This window comes from Oncorhynchus mykiss, chromosome 22 (genome assembly GCF_057628025.1).
Source record: "Oncorhynchus mykiss isolate SJ-2025 chromosome 22, ASM5762802v1, whole genome shotgun sequence".
NCBI classification, from domain to species: Eukaryota; Metazoa; Chordata; class Actinopteri; order Salmoniformes; family Salmonidae; genus Oncorhynchus; species Oncorhynchus mykiss.
In genome coordinates, this window is record NC_143043.1 from 14,939,940 (window position 1) to 14,959,525 (window position 19,586).

Consider the following 19,586-nt stretch of genomic DNA (forward strand, 5'->3'; position numbering starts at 1 on the left):
ACACCTCCAATTGACTCAAATGATGTCAATTAGCCTATCAGAAGCTCCTAAAGCCATGCCATTATCTTCTGGAATTTTCCAAGCTGTTTAAAGGCACAGTCAATTTAGTGTATGTAAACATCTGACCCACTGGAATTGTGATACAGTGAATTATAATTGAAATAATCTGTCTGTAATCAATTGTTGGAAAAATTACTTGTGTCATGCACAAAGTAGATGCCCTAACCGACTTGCCAAAACTATAGTTTGTTAACAAGAAATTTGTGGAGTGGTTGAAAAACGAGTTAATGACTCCAACCTAAGTGTATGTAAACTTCCGACTTCAACTGTACATACATTACATTACATACATACATACATAGGCGAGGGCACTAGAACAGTCTGCAGCACCAGGCCTCACCCTACTAGAATCTGAAGTCAAATGTCTACTGTTTACTGATGATCTGTTGCTTCTGTCACCAACCAAGGAGGGCCTACAGCAGCACCTACACTACCATTCAAAAGATTGGGGTCAAAATAAACATTTTTGTTCATTAAAATAACATCAAATTGATCAGAAATACAGTGTAGACATTGTTAATATTATAGCCTTCATTTCTCAGAACAAGAATAGACTGACGAGTTTCAGAAGACAGTTATTTGTTTCTGGCCATTTTGAGCCTGTAATCAAACCCAAATGCTGATGCTCCAGATACTCAACTAGTCTAAAGTAGGCCAGTTTTATTGCTTCTTTAAGCAGGACTACAGTTTTCAGCTGTGCTAAAATAATTGCAAAAGGGTTTTCTGATGATAAATTAGCCTTTTCAAATGATAAACTTGGATTAGCTAACACAACGTGCCATTGGAACTCAGGAGTGATGGTTGCTGATAATGGACCTCTGTACGTCTACATAGATATTCCGTTTAAAAAATCTGCCTTTTCCTGCAACAATAGTCATTTACAACATTAATGTCTACACTGTATTTCTGATCAATTTGATGTTATTTTAAAATGGACAAAAAAAACATGCTTTTCATTCAAAAACAAGAACATTTCTAATTGACCCAAAATGTTGAATGGAAGCGTAGATCTTCTGCACAGATTCTGTCAGACCTGGGCCCAGACAGTAAAAAAGTAAAATAAAAAAAATAGACAAATAATTGTGTTGCAAAAAAGGTCCCGTCACCAGGACCACAAATACAAATTCCATCTAGATACCATTTCCCTAGAGCACAAACTATACCTACCTCTGTGATTGATTTGAGAGACAAGGTAAGAAGGGCCTTCTACGCCATAAAAAGGAACATAAAATTCAATATCCCAATTAGGATCTGACTAAAAATAATTGATATCAGTTCAAATTTTTGAATCAGGGTCTGCTCACCAACCAAGAATTCACAAAATGGGACAAACACTCTGCTAGACTCTGCTAGCGCTGTGGAGGTCACAAAATTTCATCAGCCGGTGATTCTCAAGCAAATAACTGCCCTCTCATGGTAATTGACCGTTAATTAACATAAACACATTTAGCATCTCCTGGCTTCCGCACATGGCCTACAAGCCACTGATACAGACCTGTAGAACATCTACATTTTTAAAAGTCTAATAACTCCATGTAATATAGCCTACACCGCCACAATAAATCCATTATTTATTTTAGACAGGTCTAAAGAAACATGATAGGGAAATGTAGTCCATTTCAGAAGAACAGAGTAGCAACAGTAGTAGTAACTCTGAGTTGTCCTTATGTTAGGTCCTGATCTGGCTATGTTAAATGGCTGTGGCCTACACCAGTTCATTTAGCAGACAAGAGTTGCTTAGAATTCCTTGGAATTATTTTATATTATAGTACGAAGAATACTACTGAACAAAGCTGAATAAAATAGAATGGATATTTTCTCCAAACGACGTGAGGGAGTGCGCACATGCGGCTAACAAAGAAATAGATACTTCTATTTGCTTAATTTTAGAGTTATTCGTGTAACTTTAGTTGTTCTACAAACATTGGACTATATGTTTAGATTTTTAATACATTGTAAGGCTGCATGATGCAACTCTAATGATTTTTTAAAAGTTGCTTGAAATGGCATGAGCTCCGCTTTGTTTTTTTTCACAGACTGTACACACACACACGTACTTCCTCAGTCGTCTCTCATTCACAATCTGACAAGCACTTGATAATGCCTTGAATTTCCTGGCTGCATCCCCTTTGTGTGGCCGTAATGCACCCGGGAAAAAAAGCCATGCCTTTTGCGGCGTGGCCGTTGTGTCCTTGGCCCGGAGTGCTCAAAAGCACCCCTCACTCACATGGCTTTCCATCACGTGATTGGGTCTTTTTTTAGGTTACAAGTGAAAACAGACACACTGGGGACGCAACTGCGCGCGTACTTATCCAATTCTGAGGTGCATATTGAAGATATTGGAAGAACTGTCCACATTTACTTTGTCAGCCATCAAGAAGAATAGGCCTAACAAACAGCAAAAGCACTAGCCTGTCAATCTACTATCCCCCATAGTACCAAAGTTGATCAACTCTATGTGAGAAATAAATATTCCAAACATAGTCCGGGACAGCTGCGGGATGTGATAGGTCCCAAATTAATACAACCACGAGAGTCAAAAAAAAGAAATGACGCAATGTGGCTGACGCAACAGAGCAGAACGTTTAGCTTTAAATGTTGCTAAACTATTAGGCTGTTTCTTCACACTGTAAGTGCAGCAAAGTGCACATGGCAGAAGGCTAAAAGCAAAAGTGCTCCATTAGCAGGAAAACACCATTATCAAAAGTGACCACAAATGTGATTATTCATGTAATGCTTTTATTATAAAAGGTGCATTTTTATGGTGAACAATTATCCTCCCCAAACTTGAAACTCAAACGCTGCCAGTTAGGCTCTACACCCCTTGTAAAGCGAATGAATGTTCTTCATTTTAAGAAGTTATTTTGGCCACGTTAGTTGATTACAAACCTTATCAAAAAAAATGTAGGCCTATGGGCCAGGCTACATAAGGTGTGACAGACACCATGATTTGAATAAAAGCCGCAACAACAAAAAAAGGCATTGTCTTACGCTGGGCATCATTCACGAGTGATATGCTAATATTGTCACCCATCAGACTATTCTTGATTTAATCTGGTCTTTACATATACTATATATATGTGTGAAACATGTTTTGATTTAGAATGGACCATTTTCATGCACCCGTCTCAGAACTGTGACAGGAGAAAAAAAGAAACGCATGTCATCTATGTACCAAAAGGAGGACACTTTTCCTGTGGTTCATTTCCATGCCAGCCAGGTAGGCTATCCTCCTGTTGTAAAATAAGCAATGTACTTAATATTAGGAAAGTTGAGAAATAAATTATAGTAGGCCTAGCCTATAGAAAGCTAAAGGATCCTCTTTTTAAGAGGCCATCACTCTTGTTTTCTCACACCATTTCATAGCCTATAGAAAAACGTTGCACAACATGAGCTCATGAACTCTCATGAAGTGTTTGATTGGATTTTCGAAGACATTTGCATTGATGTCAGAGTGATGAGAGGGACAATAGAGTGCGGAGTACCAGGCAGTTAGCAAGTTGGTAGGTTACTAATGACCATCAGCAGCATCAGAGCTTGGAGAAGCCTAATCACTGTGACTAAACGGTCATGTGGAATTTGACTGCCTTCAAGACTCGTGACCACCTGCGGTAATACGGTCACCGCAACAGCCCTAGACTCTGCAGTGTGACTGACTGACTGAAGGATGAGAGATGGGGGAAGCGCTTTATCCGATAACTAGAGGCCAGAGGTATTCCTGATCAGGTAATGTGGACAGCCTAGTTTTAGCCTTACCTGAGGAACATGCCCACAGCATAGGCACAGAGGAAGGAGTAGTCCATGGCTCCCAGCAGCTGCTTATAGTTGCTTTTATCTAGATATGGAGGTAGTTTTACATGAGAATGACATCAATTCAACCAAGGACCACTCATCTGAATACAGGCTCCTGGGTTTGGTTATGGGGATCGACAACAATGTGTGAATGAATAGTAACAAATGTGTGATTAGTGATAAGTGTAGGGATAGAGGATGCATAACATTTAGTAGAGCAAGTGGGAGAAAGAGGGATTGAGAGACTGAAAGAGGAGGGGGGGGGGGGGGGGGAAACAAGGGTTGAGTGGGGTCTCACCGAAGGGTTTCCAGCTGCACTCTGCAGCTGTGTGGAGGTTTGGCAGCTGGTTACTACTGGCTGTGGAGAGCTCATTGAGAGCTGAGCAGTTCTTATGCAGCTCACTCTGTGGAACAAATAATCATATTGAGCAAACATTCACGTGTGTGTGCACGCACTGAAAAAAAAAAGCACAAACTACAGTAAACCCAACATATATAGCTGGTCAAACATTAATCTAAAATATATTTAATACTAAATGTCAAGGTGCTTCCAGCCATGCTATGGTTCCAAGGTAAACAATGGTGGATAACATTGGTTACATAAATAGTTGATCCCTGGCTCTGCTTTGGGAGGGATACTGTCATTCTGATATACTGTGACAGACAGGGGCGCAACTTTGGGGGTGGGGGGGGGACAATTTATTTTGTATCCAGTCGGATAAACACTCCAAACAGCCTACCCGACAGCTCGGAAGCGTCCCATGGTTCGAAAGCACACCGTTGCCTCGTTTTGTATCATATTCCAATGATAAAACTGGGGGGGACGAAAATGCAATTTCAGAATGTTGCGCCCCAGATATAGTAGCAGGATGAATCACATTGAGGCTGTTCAGGTTACAATAACACCTGTGCTGATAACATGTATATTTAATGTGTGGATAGGAGTGTATATTTAGTAAATCTCTTATTATGTGATATGCCAGTATAGTCCAGTAAATTCCCTATAGGGACATCAGATATATAAATATATATACATACATGCATACATACATACATACATACATACACACACGTTACCTTGACGATGCTGATGGGTTTTCTGGACAGGTGGAAGCTGGTGTACAGCAGGAAGGTGAGGCTAAATGTGAAGGCTCGGTACCTGGAGGGAGACAACACAACACAAGGGGGCAGCAGTGAGAAGGGCTGGATAGGAGGAGGTCATCAGTGGGTAGCATTCATCCCTGACCACTGAGAGCGGTCAGGGATGAATCATTCCCACAATGGTCAGTGTGAGGTTTGGGTTTAGGGTAATCTGATCCTAGATATGTCCTTAGATAAACTCAGCAAAAAAAAGAAACATTCGCTCACTGTCAACTGCGTTTATTAACAGCAAACTTAAACATGTGTAAATATTTGTATGAACATAACAAGATTCAACAACTGAGACATAAATTGAACAAGTTCCACAGACATGTGACTAAAATAAATGGAATAATGTGTCCCTGAACAAGGCGGGGGGGGGTCAATATCAAAAGTAACAGTCGGTATCTGGTGAGGTTACCCACCTCCCCCACCAAGACACCTGCAAGTTCCCGGACATTTCTGTGGGGGGGTGGTCTTAGCCCTCACCCTCTGATCCAACATGTCCCAGATATGCTCTATGGGATTGAGATCCGGGCTCGTCGCAGGCCATGGCAGAACACTGACATTCCTGTCTTGCAGGAAAACATGCACAGAACAAGCAGTATGGTATTGTAATGCTGGAGGGTCATGTCAGGATGAGCCTGCAGGAAGAGTACCATATGAAGGAGGAGGATGTCTTCCCTGTAATGCACAGCATTGAGATTGCCTGCAATGACAACAAACTCAGTCCGATGATGCTGTGACACACCGCCCCAAACCATGATGGACCCTCCACCTCCAAATCGATCCCGCTCCAGAGTACAGGCCTTGGTGTAACACTCATTCCTTTGACGATAAACGTGAATTCGACCATCACCCCTGGTGAGACAAAACTGTGACTCGTCAGTGAAGAGCACTCTTTGCCAGTCCTGTCTGGTCCAGCAACGGTGGGTTTGTGCCCATAGGCAACGTTGTTGCCGGTGATGTCTGGCGAGGACCTGCCTTACAACAGACCTACAAGCCATCAGTCCAGCCTCTCTCAGTGTATTGCGGACAGTCTGAGCACTGATGGAGGGATTGTGCGTTCCTGGTGTAACTTGGGCACTTGTTGCCATCCTGTACCTGTCCCGCAGGTGTGATGTTCGGCTGTACCGATCCTGTGCAGGTGTTGCTACATGTGGTCTGCCACTGCGAGAACAATCAGCTGTCCATCCTGTCTCCCTGTAGCGCTGTCTTAGGCATCTCACAGTATGGATATTGCAATTTATTGCTCTGGCCACATCTGCAGTCCTCATGCCTCCTTGCAGCATGCCTAAGGCATGTTCACCCAGATGAGCAGGGACCCTGGGCATCTTTCTTTTGGTGTTTTTCAGAGTCAGTAGAAAGGCCTCTTTAGTGTCGTAAGTCTTCAGAACTGTGACCTTAATTGCCTACCGTCTGTAAGCTGCTAGTGTCTTAATGACCTTTCCACAGGTGCATGTTCATTAATTGTTTATGGTTCATTGAACAAGCATGGGAAACAGTGTTAAAACCCTTTACAAAGAATTATCTTTGAAAGACAGGGTCCTGAAAAAGGGACGTTTCTTTTTTTGCTGAGTTTATGTTAACTTATATTCTGAGAGGGTGGAAGACAACTGGACATTGGACCTCTTGGCTGGACTGACTGGCTGGCTTTGTTTATAGTGGCGTAAATGAGCTGAATGGAGATCAAACATTTCACCTGGGAGGGTGTCACCAAGACACAAGCAAAGTAATTTGCAAATCTTTGTAATATACAGTTGAAGTCCGAAGTTTACATACACTTAGTCATTAAAACTTGTTTTTAAACCACTCCACAAATTTCTTGTTAACAAACTATAGTTTTGGCAAGTTGGTTAGGACATCTACTTTGTGCATGACACAAGTAATTTTTCCAACAATTGTTTACAGATTATTTCACTGTATCACAATTCCAGTGGGTCAGAATTTGACATACACTAAGTTGACTGTGCCTTTAAAAAGCTTGGAAAATTCCAGAAAATGTCATGGCTTTAGAGGCTTCTGACAGGCTAATTGACATCATTTGAGTCAATTGGAGCTGTACCTGTGGATGTATTTCAAGGCCTACCTTCAAACTCAGTGCCTCCTTGCTTGACATCATGGGAAAATCAAAATAAATCAGCCAAGACCTCAGAAAAAAAATGGTAGACCTCCACAAGTCTGGTTCATACTTGGGAGCAATTTCCAAACGCCTGGAGGTACCACGTTCATCTGTACATCCAATAGTACGCAAGTATAAACACCATGGGACCACGCAGCTGTCATACCGCTCAGGAAGGAGACGCGTTCTGTCTCCTAGAGATTAACGTACTTTGGTGCGAGAAGTGCAAATCAATCCCAGAACAACAGCAAAGGACCTCGTTTCCTCCAGCATTTTAACAGGTACAAAAGTATCTATATTCACATTAAAAGTCCTATAGCGACATAACCTGAAAGGCCACTCAGCAAGGAGGAAGCCCCTGCTCCAAAACCGCCATAAAAAAGTCAGACTACGGTTTGCAGCTGCACATGGGGACAAAGATCGTACTTTTTGGAGAAATGTCCTCTGGTCTGATGAAACAAAAATTGAACTGTTTGGCCATAATGACCATCGTTATGTTTGGAGGAAAAAGGGGGAGGATTGCAAGCCAAAGAACATTATCCCAACCGTGAAGCACGGGGGTGGCAGCATCATGTTGTGGAGGTGCTTTGCTGCAGGAGGGACTGGTGCACTTCACAAAATAGATGGCATCATGAGAAAGGAAAATTATGTGGATATATTGAAGCAACATCAAGACATCAGTCAGGAAGTTAAAGCTTGGTCGCAAATGGGTCTTCCAAATGGACAATGACCCCAAGCATACTTCCAAAGTTGTGGCAAAATGGCTTAAGGACAACAAAGTCAAGGTATCAGAGTGGCCATCACAAAGCCCCGACCTCAATCCTATAGAAAATTTGTGGGAAGAATTGAAAAAGCGTGTGCGAACAAGGAGGCCTACAAACCTGACTCAGTTACACCAGCTCTGTCAGGAGGAATGGGCCAAAATTAACCCAACTTATTGTGGGAAGATAATGGAAGGCTACCCAAAACATTTGACCCAAGTTGAACAATTTAAAAGGCAATGCTACCAAATACTAATTGAGTGTATGCAAACTTCTGACCCACTGGGATTGTGATGAAAGAAATAAAAGCTGAAAGAAATCACTATACTATTATTCTGACATTTCACATTCATAAAATAAATGAGTGATCCTAACTGACCTAAGACAGGGAATTTCTATTAGGATTAAATGTCAGGAATTGTGAAAAACTGAGTTTAAATGTATTTGGCTAAGGTGTATGTAAACTTCTGACTTCAACTGTAATTCAATGTTAAAGTACACAGTGAGAACTGGTAAGTATAACAAAGGCCAGGATGTGCCGTTCCTTTAACTCTCCCACTCACTCAATCATTTCCTTGTGGACTTGTGCAATTGGCAAACAAATTGAGTTTAACATATCCGGACACGTCTAACCCCTGACCTAGTCAAACGCAGCCACCTCGACGTGGGTCTGCCCCTGACCTAGTCAAACGCAGCCACCTCAACATGGGTCTGCCCCTGACCTAGCCAAACGCAGCCACCTCGACGTGGGTCTGGCCCTGACCTAGTCAAACGCAGCCACCTCGACGTGGGTCTGCCCCTGACCTAGTCAAACGCAGCCACCTCGACGTGGGTCTGCCCCTGACCTAGCCAAACGCAGCCACCTCGACGTGGGTCTGCCCCTGACCTAGCCAAACGCAGCCACCTCGACGTGGGTCTGCCCCTGACCTAGCCAAACGCAGCCACCTCGACGTGGGTCTGCCCCTGACCTAGCCAAACGCAGCCACCTCGACGTGGGTCTGCCCCTGACCTAGCCAAACGCAGCCACCTCGACGTGGGTCTGCCCCTGACCTAGCCAAACGCAGCCACCTCGACGTGAGTCTGCCCCTGACCTAGCCAAACGCAGCCACCTCGACGTGGGTCTGCCCCTGACTTAGCCAAACACAGCCACCATGACGTGGGTCTGCCCCTGGACGACCCTGACCTAGCCAAACGCAGCCACCTCGACGTGGGTCTGCCCCTGCACGAGCCAAACACAGCCACTTATGGCAGTCTGGATGTCTTAACACCACCATAAACCATTCCTAGAGACCAATTGCTAAGGAGTGGAAAGTAGCCAGAGGGAAGAATCACTGATTGCCTTTACACATTCACAACAGCTGGGCAGCATGTGTGCGTGTTTGTATCTCTCTCTCCATGTGTCGAGTGGGGAGGGGGTTGTGTTCATAAGACATGACAGGAAGGGGACAGTTAGGACACTGGCTGTGTGTCTTCCTTGTTGCCAGTCATTTAGTGAAAAACATGTCAGTGGCTCTGTGACACCACAGAACACCACCACTGTCCCAACTCAAATAAAACTTTATTTGCCACATGCGCCGAATACAACAAGTGTAGACTTTACCATGAAATGCTTACTTACAAGCCCTTAACCAACAGTGCAGTTCAAGAAGAAGAAACGATTTACCAGTAGGCTAAAATAAATAGCCATAATAAAAAGTAACACAATAAGAACAATACCAAGTCAGTGTGCAGGGGTACAGGCTCGTTGAGGTAATCTGTACATGTAGGTGGGGGCGAAGTAACTATGCATAGGTAACAAACAAACAGCGAGTAGCAGCTGGGGGAAGACAAACAGGTTACCCTCAAGAATTTCTCTGTACTTAGCGCCAGCCATCATTCCTTTAATTCTGACCAGTTTCCCAGTCCCTGGCGATGAAAAACATCCCCACTGGGGATGGTGTTCAAGGGGTGATGAGAGGTGTTGGGTTTGCACCAGACATAGAGTTTTCCTTGATGGCCAAAAAGCTCAATTTTAGTCTCATCTGACCAGAATATCTTCTTCCATATGTTTGCGGAGTCTCCCACATGCCTATTTTTTTCTTTAAGCAATGGCTTTTTTCTGGCCACTCTTCCATAAAGCCCAGCTCTGTGGAGTGTATGGCATAAAGTGGTCCTATGGACAGATACTCCAATCTCCGCTGTGGAGCTTTGCAGCTCTTAAAGGGTTATCGTTGGGCTCTTTGTTGCCTCTCTGATTAATGCCCTCCTTGCCTGGTCCGTGAGTTTTGGTGGGCGGTTTGTTGTGGTGCCATATTCTTTAAATGTTTTAATAATGGATTTAATGGTGCTCCGTGGGATGTTCAAAGTTTAGGATATTTTTTAAAAACCCAACCCTGATCTGTACTTCTCCACAATTTTGTCCCTGACCTGTTTGGAGAGCTCCTTGGTCTTCGTGGTGTCACTTGCTTGGTGGTGCCCCTTGCTTAGTGGTGTTGCAGACTCTGAGGCCTTTCAGAACGGGTGTATATATATGCACTGAGATCATGTGACAGGTCATGTGACACTTAGATTGCACACAGGTGGACTAACTAATTATGTGACTTCTGAAAGTAATTGGTTGCACCAGACCTTTTCCTTGCAAAGGGGGTGAATACATACTCACGCACCACTTTTACGATTTTAATTTGAGAACTTATTTAAACAAGTAATTCTTTCCATTTCCCTTCACCAATTTGGACTATTTTGTGTACGTTCATTACATGAAATCCAAACAAAAATCCATTTAAATTACAGGTTGTAATGCAACAAAATAGGAAAAATGCCAAGGGGGATGAATACTTTTGCAAGGCACTGCACTTACAGTCACTGTGGGGATGACGTCATCGATGCACTTATTGATGAAGCCGATGACTGAGGCGGTGTATTTCTCAATGCCATTGGATGAAACCCGGAACATATTCCAGTCTGTGCTAGCAAAACTGTCCTGTAGTGTAGCTTCCGCGGCATCTGACCACTTCTGTATTGAGCGAGTCACTGGTACTTCATGCTTTAGTTTTTGCTTGTAAGCAGGAGGACAGTGATCAGATTTGCCAAATGGAGGGCAGGGGAGAGCTTTGTATGCATCTGTGTGTTTTTTATTGATTTATTTCACCTTTATTTAACCAGGTAGGCCAGTTGAGAACAAGTTCTAATTTACAACTGTGACCTGTCCAAGATAAAGCAAAGCAGTGCGACAAAAGTGTGTGGAGTAAAGGTGGTCTTGGATTTTTTTTCTTCCCTGGTTGCACATGTGACATGCTGTTAAAAATGTGGTAAAACTGATTTAAGTTTGCCTGCATTAAAGTCCCCGGCCACTAGGAGCACCGCTTCTGGTGGAGCATTTTCTTCTTTACTTATGGCCTTATAGAGTTGTTTGAGAGCGGTCTTAGTGCCAGCTTCGCTTTGTGGTGGTAAATAGACGGCTACGAATAATACAGATGAGAACTCTCTTGGTAGATAGTGTGGTCGACAGCTTATCATAAGGTACTCTACCTCAGGCGAGCAATATCTCGAGACTTCTTTAATATTAGAGGCACAAGCTGTTATTGACAAAAAGACACACACCCCCACTCCTCATCTTACTAGAGGTAGCGTCTCTGTTCTGCCGTTGCATGGGAAAATCCCGCCAGCTCTATATTGTCTGTTTCTTTGTTCAGCCACGTCTCGATGAAACGTAAGATGTTAGTTTTTAATGTCCCGTTGGTAGGATAATCTTAATAGTAGGTCATCAATTTAAATTTTCTAACGATTGCACGTTAGCAAGAAGAATGGAAGGCATTGGGAGTTTACTCGCTCGCCTCCGGCTTCTCAGAAGGATACCCGATCTGCGTCCCCTTTTCGTGCAAGAGCCTGGATCTGGGACTGTTTCAGTGAAAGCAGGATATTCTTCTCGTTGGACTCGTTAAAGGAAAAAGTTTCTTCCAGTCCACGGTGAGTAATTGCTTTTCTGATGTCCAGAAGTTATTTTCAGTCATAAGAGACAGTAGCACCAACATTATGTACACAATAAGTTAAAAACCAAGTTCCACAAAACGCAAAAAAAAAATCCCCAAAAATTGCACAATTGGTTGGGAGAATGTAAAACGTCAGTCATGTTCTCTGGTGCCAACTCTCTGATAGGACCAGACATACGGGGTGGCAGGTAGCCTAGTGGTTAGAGCATTGGGCCAGTAACTAAAAGGTTGCTGGATCGAATCTCCGAGCTGACAAGGTAAAAATCTGTCGTTCTGCCCCTGAACAAGGCAGTTAACCCACTGTTCCCTGGTAGGCCGTTATTGTAAATAAGAATTTGTTCTTAACTGACTTGCCTAGTTAAATAAAAGGTTAAATAAAAAATATGATATAGGAGACAGTGCAGAGGGAGACTGGACTGGCTACAGCCAGTCACTCACACTGTATAACAAGTCAGTCTGAACGCAATTAAATGTGATAAAGCTATAAGAAATACTTCAAAGTCAGGTTCAGAACAGTGTTCTTGATAATAAATAAGATCAGGAGTTTTTCCTGAGCAGGAACAACTCCTGGCCCTAATAATGACTGGGATACATGATCATTAAGCTTCCTGTAAGTATACAGGGCTATACAGTAGATGGTACGTATGCCCTTACTCTACATGAGGTATGGGAACTTAGAGGACAGTTCTGTTATTTGCACAGTGTTCTCTTTCTCTGTGTCCCGGCCAATTCACTCTCTTGCAGAAAACACGTAATTAGGACTAAATAGAAACAGCTACAAGCACAGACACACTCACATGTACACTCCTGCACAGGCACACACGTGAACATTATGGCTTGAGCCCTGAGGTCTCTTCATCATAAGTCATCAACAATTTACAACTAAGTTCACGTGTAAGCCAGTTCACGTGTAAGCCAGACCTGTACTGACAAACCAACAGAAAGTATTGATCTGACAGACAGACATACAAAACTCACCACTGGTCTCTGTTGAAGGAGGCCAAAAAGCGGATGCCAGGTGGCACTGGGGCCATGATGATTGGGTGATAACGGGCACTGCGGGGTCAGGGGTCAACAGATAGGTAGATCTCACAGCAATGATGACCAACACACAGAACTGCAGCTCACCTCTGGCCAGAAGAACCCTGTGAGCTCAACACTAGGCCTGGGAGACATGGCCAAGAACCTTCTGGAATAACCCCTCAGAAGTGTTCTCCTAAAAGGCACAACAACAAAAGAACGTTTCAAACAGAGCAGGGTCTCTGAAATTGGCATCTCTCTCCATTCCATAATGTAAGTTCTATAACTTCAACTTTGTCGATGTACAGTTAAGGGGTCTGAATACTTTCCTGACTTATTTCACATTTTGTTACGTTAGTCTTATCCTAAAATTGATTAAATAAAGGAAATTACTCAGCAATCCCCACAATGACAAAGCGAAATCAGGTTTAGACAAATTGATTAAAATATATATATATATATATATATATATATATATATATATATATATATACACACACACCTTATTTACATTAGTAATCAGACCCTTTGCTGGGAATTTTGCTTAAATTCATCAAATACACAAGGCAATTCTCAGTCTTGTGGCATATTTTGGTTAAACTCTCCCCATTTCAATGGAATTGCAACCCTCTGCATGCACAGTGCACTCTTCCATCACATGCACAGCTGATTCTCAGGATCTTGCACACTAATGAGATGCTATTGAGCCCACACTACTACAACTGTCTGAGCCAAGGACTTCATGCTTTCTGGTACATTTTGATTACAATACTGGGTGGGGTGAATATTTTATGACATGCACGATTTTTTGTTTACTAGTAAACAGTAGCCTACAGCAAAGTGTGTTTAAATCCCTTCTAACTTAATTTCTGCTAGTTCGTTTTTGCTACCGTGTGGGTTTTAGCTTGCTTGAGCCTGCTAACTGAGGGAGTGTTAATTCACCTGTTTCCATTCACATTTTATTTTAAAACATTTCTTAGATTAAACAACTCCTTTTCTAACTGCTTAACTATTTATCTGTACATGGAATTGTATGTTGTTTTTTTACTCCTTTTTTCCCTAATCTTTACAGGAAAATGCCACGGGCACTATCTGATGTGTGGCGACATTTCACTGCAGCTAATGTAGAAGGAAAAGCTGTGTATATTTGCAAATACTGTGCCAAATCATATGTGAAGAACACAACAAAGATGCAGAATCATCTGGCCAAGTGCATAAAGTTCCCTCAGCGCTCACAACAAGCAACCTCTGACAAAAGTTCCTCTACTTCTAGTCGAGGTGAAAATGATGAATCAGAGACCTTATCGATAGCAACAACTCATGGTCCTCCTGGAATCAGAAGTGTTTTTGACTCAATGGAGGAACGTAGTCAGAGAAATGCTGATGAATGTCTTGCTTGAGCTGTGTATGTAACTGGTTCACCTCTGATGTTCACAGGCAATGTATATTGGAAGTTTTTCTGAATGTTCTTTGCCCAGCACACACCCCTCCAACCAAACATGCTTCATCTACTAATTTGCTGGATGCAGAGTTCAAGTGAAGGTTAAGCAAATCATATAGAAAGCAGACTGTATTGCAATCATCTCTGATGGGTGGTCAAAAGTTTGTGGACAAGGAATAATTAACTACATCATCTCCACCCCTCAACCAGTATTCTACAAGAGCACTGACACAAGGGACAACAGACACACCGGTCTCTACATTGCAGATGAGCTGAAGGCAGTCATCAATGACCTAGGACCACAATAGTTATTTGCACTGGTGCTTTGAACATGAAGGCTGCTTGGTCTAAAGTGAAGGAGTCCTACCCTCACATCACACCCATTGGCTGTGATGCTCATGCATTGAATCTGCTCCTCAAGAACACCATGGTACTGAAAACAATGGACACACTCTACAAGAGAGCCAAGGAAATGGTTAGTTATGTGAAGGGTCATCAAATTATAGCAGCAATCTACCTCACCAAGCAAAGTGAGAAGAATAAGAGCACCACATTGAAGCTGCCAAAGCAAGGGCTTTGGGATGGAGATGCGATATGTTGGCACGACTGCCATATTGCATCAGCCATCTGGTGGAAGGGACTTTGTGGATCTGATGCTCTTTCCCCTGTTGCCTCCATCATCCTCCAAATCCCACCAACATCAACCGCCTCAGAGTGCAACTGGTCCTTGTTTGGGAACACACATACAAAAGCACACAACAGGCTGACCAATACAAGGGTTGAAAAAATGGTGGCTGTCCAGGCAAATTTGAGTCTTTTTGACCCTGACAATGAGCCATCCTCAACAAGGTTGGGAAGTGACAGTGAAGATAAGGCCTCAGAGTCTGATGTTCAAGAGGTGGGCATTGAGGAGGTCCAGGGAGAAGACATGGAAGGCTGAGAGGAAGACAACCAAAGCTTTAGTTTCTAGACTATCAATTTAAATTTGAAAACATACAATGGATCATTTGGGATTATTCAATATTCCCTTTATTTTGTTGTTCAGTGAAATCATCCCATGTGAAGAGTCAACTAATTTAATTAAAAGTTTAATTCGTAACTAAATTGTTTTTTATTTTTATTTTGGAATGATTTAAACATTTGCAATTATGTCTACTTATGATAAGGTAAAAGGTGTTTATCCAATGCAAAAAACATCTACATTTAAATGGTATTAATACAGTGGCGTGCCGTGTATCTGGTATTCCGGTTAAATGCCCAAGGAAAGTTTCCACCTCTGAATATTCCCCAAAATGTGCAACCCTACTTGAGGCTGTCACTGCTGCCAAAGGTGCTTCAACAAAGTACTAAGTAAAGGGTCTGAATACTTATGCAAATGTGATATTACAAATACAAAACTGAACTACAGTTGCAAAAATGTCTAAAAAACTGTTTTTGTTTTGTCATTATGGGGTATTGTGTGTAGATTGGTGAGAAAAATAATATTTCATACATTTTATAATAAGGCTGTAACATAACAAAATGTGGAATAAGGGGTCTGAATACTTTCCAAATGCACTGCACATGTCCAAGGAAGGCATTGTAGGCTACAGTAAACTTTCCACCAAGCAACTCATCTCAGTAGGGATCAGATATATTCCTGGCATTCAAACAACTTCTGTTTCGTACTCTGGGGATCAGATGTGTAGCAGAGGAGAGCAGAAGTATCATTGCTTTTATTACCAGACATGAATAACCTACTATGCTGGAATCTTGGTCTGAAAACATGACGTTGCCAAGCACTGAACCACCAACTGTGTATCTAGCGACAGCTTGGCTTGCTTGTAGCTACACCTACTGTACAATTTAACTCCATCATGGGTCTCTGCCACGACATTAGTCATTTACACTACTGATATGGTCACCGTCATTTTAGTACTTAAAGTGAAAGTTGAATGGATTAATTCTACATAGGCTACTAAGTAACACGCTAAAACTTTTGCTCCACCACAACCATTCACTACAGCAGCCTGCAGTAGAGCTAATTGCAAAACCTCATACTTGGAATCTTGGACTGCACATCAACTGGACCAGGCTTTATATTTAGATGTGTGGCAGTTGCAGAGCCTCTAAATGATTTACTGAAGTTAATTAGGCAACTGAACTTCAGTAGTCAATACTGGTGTAACCTGTTATTTTAAAATAAATATATTTTTCCTAATTTAGGGACTTATTATCTAGCATCCCAATTGAGATCAGTTGTATACAGAGCCAAATACTAATTATCTTGGGTTGTTGTAAAAAATATATATATATATATATATATATATATATATATATATATATATATATAATCAAAATAGGACGTCCTTGTGTGACAGCCATCAAAGAGAGAAGCATACTGCAGGACATTTGCTAGTAAGCCACCGTCCATACTATGTTTTCAATGATTATGATCATCAGCTACTTTGTAACCAATCGTTTCTCCAATTTCCTTACATATGTTTATATGTACACTAATAACTCGATATTAAACTGAGTATGGTAGTAGGCATTATGCAATAGTCATGTAAACACCTTATTCTGCTCATCTTAAATCGTCATAAGGTCAAAACCGATTAAAACACCTAGTTTTCTGGGCAATCTTTCGAAATGTAAACACTTTTAATCCGCCTTCGAGCAATTTATTTAATCTGCCCATGTCCTACCACCAGCCGAGCGAGCCTCCCTCCCTCGCGAAATGAGTCAGGAAAAAAATGTGTGGGTCTTGAAGTAGTTTTCACATACAAAATGTATGTCCTTACTTAGAATAAAATATCCTTCCCAAAACTAACATGGTCTGCATTGATCAGTGCCATCAGGTAGCTTGATTTCAGATGTGCCCATGTAAAATATGACTATTAGGTTAATCGTTATTCTTGCAAAACATGTAAATTTGTGAATCTAACTATTCTATTAATTCGACTAACGTTATACACAATAATCGCATTATTGTGTGCACGTAACCGTGCTCTCCAATTCACTTTCTGCTCATCCTCGTGCGTTCGACGCTTGACAGAAAAGGAGGTCTATCTGTGGAAAATCGCCGCGCCCATCAATTCACAGACACCGAGAGACATTATCAAACTTGCCGTGGTTGAAATACAGGGGGGAAACCAAAAGACACGTCTTGTTTCTCGTCCAAAAAGGCGGCAGGTTGTCAACTACAACTTCCTTCTTCTTTCAGACCAAGGTGTAACTGTCACACTTCAGTGAGGGGTTTCGATAAATCTCGCCGGTGTAGGCGTGTTTTGCATTGGTTGAAATGTGACTGCATTTAATATGAAACCGCGCTGCCTCCCAGGCGTGAGCCACGTGTCCCGTTCAAAGCCCACGGCGAAGTAGGCTCAAAGCAAAAGTGACGTATCTAAGCATGTGTAGTAATTAGTTGGACTCTTTGTTTCCCATGCGAAAGTGATGGCTTTTTATTTATTTTTTTATTATCTGCCTTCCCAATGAAAAATAGTCAGAACATTCAAACAGTTACTTAGGGAATATAAATATGTTTCTGGACGATGCACCATGCTGCCTTGTTGACATAATGACCAGGTGGCACAGACAACTGGTTGATTTGATATCAGGGCTCCTCCCTCCCCGCTTTCTCCCGATGACGTGACGGGCCTTTGCCCGGTGCCCCGCGGCTCAGCATAATCGAATCCGCCCAATCACACTGGTCGCCCAACCGCTCCTTTGGTCTACAAATGACGTCAGAATAGTACAAGGAACCGCTGTGTCTGATGTTCCTGGCTATATATATTTTTGAAAGCATTTTGGTGTGGCAACAAAGTGAATCAAGAAGGGAATTAGATAAAACATGTATCTGTTACTGGAAAACCAAAAAGCCTGTAGTTGGCCTATTTTAATGGGATTTAATGATAAGGATATATCATCCTGTTCAAATAGGCCAGATTAGCCCTGTTTGGTTTTCCAGTAACGGATACATATTGTCAATATATGATAAGCCTGAAAATATTTTACATGGAACAAAAAAAAGTTAGGATCTTAATGCAACAGTTTTGAACATATTGATGTTTCTTTATTCTTTTTTTTTTTTTGCGGGTTTATTTATGTATTTACCAATATTCTCGATCGGTTACGTGTCTGAACCCGAGTCACACATTGAGGGAGTCATTTTATACTGGCCCGGTTGAACCCGGCCAAAACCTGCCACGTCATAGTACAAAAACGTGAGGGGAAGAGCACTGTTATCAAATCGAACAGTAATCTGCGCCGCTCGGTCATTTGGTCACCAAGGCAGCGTAGTGCATCGTCCAGACACATACAATCTCTTTTCCATAAAATAAAATATGGAAACATATAATAAATGTTTGAACTCATACGGAAAAACTAATATATTATAATATATGTACACACAGTATATGAGGGGAATTCAAAATATATTTACATATATGTACAGAGTATATTCATGCGAAGAGACATGGAGTTGCGTGCAGACATGATGCCTTTCGAATTCAATGCAATGTTATCCTTAATCCCCTGCGAATACCAACACTGTGCATAGCATGGTCAACACTTGGTCCTCTTTCTTTTTGATGACTGTGCATAGTATATTTTAGAGAGTAGCAGCTAGGCCATAGAAACATGTTGGCTTATCTGTTCTCAGCAGACACTTTTGTATTGTGGTTTACTTTCAGAGCCCAGAAGAAAGAATAATGGATTATTTTTGTGTGCTGAAAAAGCTCTTTTGGCATTTCTTCATCTCAATACAAAGGTCAATTTCAATGCATTCTATTTGAACATCCAGTGCTGACAACATACAGAAGAGCCACGTATCTTGCATTTGGCTCATGAGCTTCATCCGTGGAGGACAGATAGTTGTGGAGGGCCACACATGACCATTTCAGGGGTACACTGATTGGACGACTAAGAATCCTTGCAGCCATGATGCCAAATGCATTCTTTGACTCTCCGACAACAAGGGTGTCAGTACTTCCAGGTACTCCATGGTTCATTGAGTTGGATACCTGTGAATGAGAGGTAACAAGATAATATATATTATATACACTGTACATTATATATTAGTGGCGGTCGGTGCCGTTTAAGAGGGAGGATGATCTTTACTTTTCATGAGCATGGCCTTATAATACAGCATATTGGATGACTCTCATTCATATTCCATTCACCCAGTTCAATGTAACATTGATAGGTTTAGGCTACTACATGATACTAACATTTTCCCTGTACACATCATGAGGTTGCTACAACCTAGCCTGTGAATGAAAGTTTATAATGTCAAGAGC

The 19,586-nt window shown here is 41.9% G+C and overlaps 1 protein-coding gene across 4 annotated transcripts in view; it reads right to left on the bottom strand.

The window, feature by feature from the left end:
• The window catches only part of LOC110501413 (glucose-6-phosphate exchanger SLC37A1), a 36,044-nt gene extending 18,360 nt beyond the window's left edge, over positions 1–17,684 (bottom strand). The window contains exons 1-6 of one of the 4 annotated variants that reach the window (XM_090215579.1): positions 17,418–17,553; positions 12,975–13,062; positions 4,930–5,011; positions 4,593–4,666; positions 4,151–4,256; positions 3,817–3,895 (exon numbers count right to left, since the gene is read on the bottom strand). In XM_090215579.1, coding sequence (XP_090071705.1) covers positions 3,817–3,863 — 47 coding nt within the window. In that variant the 5' untranslated portion in view covers positions 3,864–3,895; positions 4,151–4,256; positions 4,593–4,666; ... (1 more) ...; positions 12,975–13,062; positions 17,418–17,553. Of the gene's footprint in view, positions 1–3,816; positions 3,896–4,150; positions 4,257–4,592; positions 4,667–4,929; positions 5,012–12,824; positions 13,063–17,417 lie in introns of all 4 variants that reach the window. The other 3 variants (XM_090215578.1, XM_036958756.2, XM_036958755.2) reach the window with 3 other exon arrangements.
• Between the last annotated feature and the right edge of the window lie 1,902 nt (positions 17,685–19,586).